At 47.5% G+C, this 8,443-nt stretch overlaps 2 protein-coding genes across 2 annotated transcripts; one reads left to right on the top strand and one right to left on the bottom strand.

Moving 5' to 3' along the window:
* Positions 1-830: 830 nt before the first annotated feature.
* On the top strand, positions 831-3,182 carry LOC133918714 (thermospermine synthase ACAULIS5-like). The gene is made up of 8 exons (XM_062362730.1): positions 831-1,127; positions 1,490-1,556; positions 1,666-1,760; positions 1,863-2,054; positions 2,156-2,312; positions 2,398-2,473; positions 2,593-2,788; positions 2,878-3,182. The coding sequence occupies exons 1-8, from the start codon at positions 964-966 to the stop codon at positions 2,966-2,968; spliced, it is 1,038 nt and encodes a 345-aa protein (XP_062218714.1). The 5' UTR covers positions 831-963; the 3' UTR covers positions 2,969-3,182.
* Positions 3,183-5,445: 2,263 nt separating this feature from the next.
* On the bottom strand, positions 5,446-6,130 carry LOC133917804 (peroxidase-like). Its single transcript, XM_062361653.1, is given in 3 exon segments — positions 5,446-5,810; positions 5,813-5,942; positions 6,050-6,130. Coding segments are annotated over 3 exon segments (576 nt in total).
* Positions 6,131-8,443: the final 2,313 nt, after the last annotated feature.

The raw sequence follows: 8,443 nt of genomic DNA, 5'->3' as shown, positions 1-8,443 counted from the left end.
GTTGAAATCTTTAGTGGGCCGACTGTGGAAAAGGTTTTTAAAGATGATTCCGGAAGAGGAAAAGATGACCGCCTCTGAAAATGATTTTCCGCATACGATCTATTTTGCGTATATGAAAATATAGACTTTTGATCTCAGACGGATTAGCTAAATACTTGTAAAAATAGATTACTATCGACTCTAAAAATTGTTTTTAGTAGTGCGAAATACTAATGGGTTCCGTGGGTCGACTTGACTGCTCGCGCGCCCACAAAACATGATTTTCGGAGCAGCACCTGTTGGTGTTGACGTGCTGCTGCGCCTGCGCTTATGCTCGCGTGCTTACCCTCCACTACCGATCTGGATTGCAGCTGGGGATCCTCTGCGACATGCACTGAATGTGTCTACGCATACGGATTTTGCCAGGCATGACCAAAGGGCAAAATAACCTTAAGAGACCTGATCTCAATAATGTGTTGCCCGCGTGTATCTGATGTTGTGATGTGCAAATATTAACAGCTAGTCCAAACGCACGGGTACAAACTAAATAGTAAACCAAGAGGAAGGATTATATATATTGCATTATCTATAAGATTGAGTGGTCACCCTTATATATTAAGCAAAGAGGAGATATATATGATTAAGCTAGCACTGGTCGTCAACCCGTGTATTTGCATTTGTACGGTACGCATAGGCAACATATCCGTTAGGGTTTTGTCGGCTATATCGATCCGGTGTCTTCATCATGCTGCACCTGCATGCCATCGTGCTCTGCATCATGCCCCGCGTCTCTGTGCCTGCCTGCGTCCTCCCCGGCCCCTGTATATAAGTAAGCGTCGAGACGCCATGAGCTAGTTCACAGAGAAAATCGAAGCAACCATATAGCTGCTAGTAGCGTTGCTGCTCTTAGCCTTCTTCGCAGATCGATCGAGAGCTATAGCTGCTACTGCTAGTTCTTGTGAGCCTCGTGGTTGTCGCGGCAAGATGGTCGGGGCTGTGCAGGAAGACATCGTCCGTGAGTGGAACGGCCTTGAGACGAATGGGTACGAGAGCAGGGCCATGACGAAGCCGCAGCCGCGTGCAGAGGAGAGCAAGTGGTACGAGGAGGAGATCGACGATGACCTCAAGCTCTGCTACGCACTCAACAGGTATTCTAATTAGACGCAGATATCTGAAATGGTACTGCATATATATACGTACAGGCCCGTGTGATTTAGTACGTACGTCGTCTCTGAAAAATTTAATATGTCTGTAAAGTAGATGTACTGAAAGGAATAGCAAGATGACTGTGAGTCCATGTTAATCTACTTGTTGGCACAGAAATGGAAATTATATATATAGCAAGGGAAAACCAACCCGTCGAAAATCCACCTCGATGCCTTGGGGGGGGGGGGGAGTTTTAAGCTATATATGAAACTGAACTACTGAAACGAACCATATATCCATCGATCAAATGGTTCTCTGGCTGCGCGAGCTGACCAAATGGTTCTCTATGTGTGTGATACGCAAGTGTGCTGCATCGAGGGGCAAGCAAGTACCAGGAGATAGCTCTCATCGATACAAAGCATTTCGGGAAGGTATAGTACGACATGCCTATGCTCCGTTTCTGTTCTTGTTTAGCAGCACAACACCGTACCGTGTATGCATTTTTTGGTCTGAACAGTGATTGATCGACTGATCCACTAGGCTTTGATCATCGACGGGAAGATGCAGAGCACGGAGGTGGACGAGTTCATCTACCACGAGTCACTGATACACCCGCCCCTTCTCTTCCATCCCAAGTAAGAAGCAGTCGATCTCTCTCTTGAGCAGTTATAGCTAGGCTCCTGCAAGCACATGATTCCATTTCCAGCTACCCATTTTGATGCGCATATGTGCTGCAGTGCGAAGACGGTGTTCGTCATGGGCGGCGGCGAGGGCTCCGCGGCGAGGGAGGTGCTCAGGCACAACACGGTCCAAAGGGTGGTCATGTGCGACATAGACGAGGAGGTGGTGGACTTTTGCCGGACTTACCTGAGCGCCAACTGGGGCGCCTTCTCCAGCGACAAGCTCTGCCTCGTCTTCAACGACGCCAGGTACGTAGCACGCAGCCAATGCAAGCTAGCACACGTACATATGGAGATGCACGCCATGTCATCCGCTGAGGTGGGCGTACGTGGAAATGCATGCACTGCAGGGCCGAACTGGAGAAGAGCCGGGAGAAGTTCGACGTGATCGTGGGCGACCTTGCGGACCCCGTGGAGGGGGGACCCTGCTACCAGCTCTACACCAAGTCCTTCTACGAGCACGTCGTCAAGCCCAAGCTCAACGACCGCGGCATCTTCGTCACGCAGGCACACCACTATTCCTTCTCATATCAGCTCCTTCTCCATGCAATGCTGTCGATGTTTCGCTTACTAAATTTCTCTGATTCGGCAGGCCGGGCCGGCCGGTGTGCTGACCCACAGGGAGGTCTTCTCTTCCATCTACAACACCATCAGGCATGTCTTCAAGTGTGAGTACTAGCCTACCTAGCTCTAGCTCCCATGAATTTTGCATAAGAAAATTCCAGTGTGCATATGTATGCGTGTGTGTGTATATATATGCGCTTGAATTGGTGCTGATTGATGACAGATGTGAAAGCGTACACTGCTCACGTGCCGTCGTTCGCTGACACCTGGGGCTGGGTCATGGCATCGGATCATCCATTTAACCTGACTGCCCAAGAAATCAATGAAAGGATCAAGGAGAGGGTGGACGGGGAGCTGGTGTACTTGACCGGGGAGTCCCTCATCTCTTCCACCGTTCTCAACAAAAGCGTCTGCCAGTCGTGAGTATCCTCTTCGACTCTTTCTGGCAGCTCTCATTAAAATGAATTGCAAATTGAAGTGACAAATGCAAGGTAAAAACTAAATGCAGGCTGCAGAACGAGACACACGTGTACACGGAGGATGACGCGAGGTTCATCCACGGGCACGGGAGGGCGCGCTGTGCTTTAACTGAACGTTGAACAAGCCTTCGAGTTGAGGCCCGGCAGCCTCTCTCCACACGGATCGGACACACTCCCTTGAGTGGATCAGTGATCAGTATCCGGCGCAAGGGATGATGGTCAAGTGTAGATGGCAAGTCCGAAACCAAAAAATATATATTATAAAACTGTATATGTTCTGTGCTTCGCATTCTTCCTGTGCAAATGGATACGTTTTGCTGTGAAGCATAATTCACCGCAAAGACTATAGGAGCTGTTCAACTAAATGATCACCGTTGCGGGATGATCAGAAAGGTTGGTTTCAAAAGAAAGAGAATGGCCTGGCAGGCCTTCGTCGATTTGGGCCGTCTCCGACTGTCATGCCCTCGCGCAGAGATTTTTTTATTTTTTAATTTAAAAAATTATAAAACCATTCGACATTTTTAAAATATGCACTTTTTAAACTTCTCGTCCATCCAACTGGCAGGAGGAGTCTATTTTAATAAATTTTCAAAACACCTATATAGTTTGTATTTTTTTAAATTAAAAATATATAAATAAAAAAGGCTCCTAGCTAGGGATAGTAATTTCCCCTGTCGTATCGGGTTCGCGTGGGTTTTAAATCTAATGAGGGCGGAGACAGGTGGGAAGCAGGGCAGTCGGGTCAGGGTTCTGACCCAAATCGGGTTCTAGGGTGAGGTTGCATTTCCCCCCGTGGACTCGGAAACTCACCAGCGCCTGACAGCCCAAGCGCCCAGTGGCCTAGCTAAGAGCCGATACCCATGGCCCAAGCGCTCAGGCGTCAAGTACCATGCTCACGCTGCAAAAAAAAAGTAGCACGCGCCGACGCCCGACGGCCCTACGTGACCGCCCTCGTCAAGCACGCGCCGTTGCTACTCGTCCGCCCACGGCCACCCTCATCACGCTACTCGCACACGAGCCGTCCGCTTGCTCCCCCTACAGTCTGCTCCCTTCCGACTTCCCCAGCCGAATCGATGTTCCCGATCCTTTCTTCCTCAGCATCCAGCAGCCGCCTCCTCAATCTTGCCGTAGATCCGATACCCACGAGCATTCCCCAAGCCACCTCCTTGACCTTGTCGTAGATCCAGTCCTCCCGCCATTGCTGCGCCCTGACCGCCCGCTGTCGGTGCGCCCGCTCCGCCTCGCCCGCTCGGCCGCAAGCCCTCCACCGCCACACCGCCTCATCCGCACGCCCTCTGCTGTCGTCGCCTAGCGCGCACCCTTCGCATTGTTTTGCCTCGCACGTGCAAACACGTTGCTCTGGTCGACCCTCGTCCACGTACACACTTCTCCAGCGCTAGGGTCCCGCTGGGTCTCAGGTCCTCGTCGGGGCTGAGGCCGGAGGGCATTTTGCACCCGACATTTATTTCGGGACTAAGTTGGGTTTGTGAAGTCGGGTTTCAGGTTAGGTATGGGCGAGTAAAACCTGACAGGTAGACCTATTGCCACCGTTACTCAAAATGCAGGGCTCCGGCCCACAACCCTGCTCTGTTGCCGGCCCATAAGCAAAAAGACGTTGTTGGATCCCCAGGTGCCTGCTACCGGGTAAACAGCGGGTGACTTCTTGCTTAAGTTACTAGCCGTTTCACGCACTTTAACCCTGCGCAGGCAACGTCATTCCGCCGCCGCCAGCCATACCAGAGGATAAGGCCTCAGGCCCTCAGCCTCCCGTCGCGCCGAGCCGCTGACCTGAGCTACATATCACCCGACTGTTGCATGACGCCGTCGCCACGGTCCAGTTTAAAGCCCATCATGCAACCACGCGCCATGGCGGAATCTCCAATAGTCCAATGCCTCTTGTTAATAAAAAAAAACAGCAGGTTAATTAATTAATGAACTAACGAGACCTGAGCAAATTAACAGTGGACTTAAGGCCCATTTATTTAGGTTTCTGCTTCTAGCTTTTCTGAAAATTTGTGTTTTTAATTTTTTTAAAAAGTTATTTTTGGATTTTAACTGTTGGGTTTTATAACACAGTTTTAGCTTCTCAGGATACTACTTGTCAAAAAAATTACTCTCAACTACCTTCTCAGCTTCTAGTTTATTTTCTCATAAACAGATTTTATCTTCTCCAAAAATCACTTTTTATTTAAACTTCTAACTTTTAGACGTCTATCAAAAACAAAAATCAGAACAGCCTGAAATAAACAGACCTTTATAACCACAAATATCAGGTTTTTATTTGACAAATTGGATGCACGTACGCTTAAGTACACACGCTATAGTCACGCCCACACCCCCGGTCGCGCCGAGAGGCATTGGACTATTCACGTGGAGTTAATCACCATCTTAAAATTATATAATATGGTAGCGCTAGTACTCCTGTACATGTTTATCTGTGTTTGTTACTGATTATACTTTTTTTTTTTTGGGTTTTGCATAAACAGATCAAGTTACAAATCCTAACTACCATCTTGTCATGTTTGAGTACGACCGTATTGTATGTATCTCTCTATGACTCTATGTACGAGCTAATGCTGCTTTCTAGTAGTGGTATTCTAGTTGGGCCTCCAGCAGTTGAGCCTGACCTCCAGCGGCGTCCCGGCCGCCGGCGCGAGGCTTCCCATCCTCACCATCGCCTTGGCGAAGTCGCTCCCGAACGCGGCGCCGTTTCCGGCGTACTTGCCCACCAGCGCGTCCTTCGACCCGCCGTTGAACAGCTCCTGGTCCGAATGCAGCAGCCCGCGCCGCAGCGCCAGAGCCCGGAAGTAGCCGTTGTCGAACGTGTCGGGGGTCTCCGCGTCCAGCGGCGCCAGGCTGCCGTCCGCGCCGGACCCCCCGGGGCACGCCTGCCTCAGCTGCGCGGCGAAGGTGGCGTTCACGTCGGCGTCCCTGCCGTTGACGCGTCCCCGGAACGTGACCACCGCGCGCGCCCCACCGTGTGCGCGCCCGACAGCTCCGTCATGTCGCGCGCTGACAGGTCCTTGGCCGCGAGCGAGGCGACCAGCGAGGCGAGGCTAGAGCCCGGCCCGGGGAGGTTGGCGTTGGCGGCGGCCTGGCAATAATTATTTAATAATCATTTTTAATTTTAATTTTATATTATTAACTAATATTTAACATGTATAGAGTCTATGTCTTTAACAGTAACCATATGTCACTCACTTCCTCATAAGTGGAGTCCGAAACATTAGCAACGTGCCTGTCTTGTATTGAAGCTTTACACCTAAATATCACTCTCGACATATTTTGGTTTATATTTTTGCTTAAATAAAGAGCAAAAATCAATGCAAAATATTTTTAATAAATATCTTCTATAATATTGATAGAACATAAAGCAGTGGAGACTATAACATTACTTGCGACTATAGTGTTGCATGTCCTTACATGACGGAGTTCATGCTCATGGCAGTAAGTTTCTCATCCACTACTGTGAGGTCTACGTCATATTACATATCAACATGATAACTACATTCAACATGTATAACCAAAATTTATAGAGCGTAACTTATACTTTGGTCGTGATTATCAAATCACCTTTTCCCTCAGGAATAAAATGCAAAACATTAGCAGCGACTTTGTTGCCTGTTCTTTATAGACGACTACATCTATATTTGAAAGGATAATGATGCCACCTAGAGGGAGGTGAATAGGCGTTCTCTTCTGAATTTAAAACTATGCAGCGGATTATACAAAATCTGAAACTTTCGGGTTTAGAGATTTGTAAGAGGCCTGTACAGAATCTGGAACTTCCGGGTTTAATAACTCTGAACTTCCAGGTTCAGCGCAAAGCCTAAAATGGTAGGTTCAACTAGTGCTCTAACACCCTAAACAAAGTGAGATGGAATGAAATCGTAGGGTGATAGAGAAGCACAACAATTCTAAGCAAGATATGCAAGAGAGCTAAGAATTGATGTCACAAATAAAAATATAAGCATGCAATTTAATTCTATACAAGATATACAAAATGAGATAGAACGAATTGCAAGCAAACCTATAGCAAATAAGCACAAATGAAAAGGAGACACGAAGACACTTGATTTGTTACTGAATTTCGGATATTCACCGAAATTCCACATCTCCTTTGAGGAAGTTAGGTCGCACTTGAGCTGGGTCTCTTTCAACCCTTTTCCTCACCAATCTTGATCACACTTGAGCTTGGGTTTAAACTATGGTCAACTCTTCCTCCACTCTAGAGATGGTGAGTTCTGTAACCACTTTCGGGTTTCCTCACAAGCTTCACTTGAGGAGATTGCTGGCAATCGCTCCACCGAGCCATCTAGGAGACGGTGATCTCCAAGAGTAACAAACCCTCGAACTTGCGAACGATGCACACTGAGTGCTCAAAAAAACGCAACCAATGTGACAACCGTGGGCTACCAAAGTACCACACCCCTCACACACCTCTCTCTCTCTATTCACTAAGCCACCAAGACTTGATTTTCACCAAATCTTGCTAGAGAGGGAAGGGGAGCACTCAAAGGTGGAACACCAAGTTCAAAACACCTCACACCACAAGCACAAGGCCAGCCAAGCAACCTTATGCACACAAGGAGGCCAAGGGGTAGTTATACCCCATTTTCAAAAACTAGTCGTTGGGCAGATTCTACACAACCGGGAACATCCGGGTAAAACTTGGAACTTTTGGGTACAAGACTTTCGGCACCAAACTCCTAAAGAGAACTCTCAACACAAACTCATCCCACACTAAGTACATGGTTTGAGCACTCGATACCACAATCGAGAATGCTTTTGATAGTCCCTCTTGATAGTACGACTATCGATCCTATAATCCAGTCTCCCACCAAACTCATTGAGACCGGCAAAAATAAAAAACTTATTCTAGTTATACCTTTGCCTTGAGCAATCCCATCGACTTGACGAACACATCATTGTAGTCTCGATGCTTCTCGTAGCTCTTTAAGGCTCGTCATCAACTCTTCACTTGAGCTTGATGACGATGTTTATCCTCACTTCCCTTCTTGATATTCATGTGATTGATGCGAATCACCCATAGCTTCTTATAGCCTCGCACGGTCTATTGGCGCAAAATCTTCACTCATCCTTCACCATCGCATTGGTCCTTCGGCGCCAAGCCATTTGCTTGCCTTTCACCACCAGATGGTCCATCGCACCTAAGTATTGCTCGCCCTTTACCATCTTGTCATAGGAAACCATTTTGTATCCATCATCTTTAATGAATTCACTTGTTCACCACCGAGGCATGAACCGCATGCATCATATAAGTTGTCCACTAAACTTGTCTTGATCTTGCTCTTCCAACTTAGCGTATTGAATATCTCAATTCAACTCATGCCTTCTTATGAACCTAACGCAACTTACTCTCATGCACAAAACACATGGGTTAGTCCATAAAACATAATTGACAACTTTATACCTTAAGTTACTTGATCTCCATAAGTAACTTAGCCTTCACGCTTATTGTCAATCTTCATATGGAACCTAACCCCACTCACTCTCAAGCACATAGCACATGGGTAAGTCCATAAAGCATAATTGATAACTTTATATCTTAAGTTACTTGATCTCCATAAGTAA

The sequence above is a fragment of the Phragmites australis genome, chromosome 5 (genome assembly GCF_958298935.1).
Source record: "Phragmites australis chromosome 5, lpPhrAust1.1, whole genome shotgun sequence".
Lineage (NCBI taxonomy): Eukaryota > Viridiplantae > Streptophyta > Magnoliopsida > Poales > Poaceae > Phragmites > Phragmites australis.
This window is presented reverse-complemented; position numbering and strand designations above follow the sequence as displayed.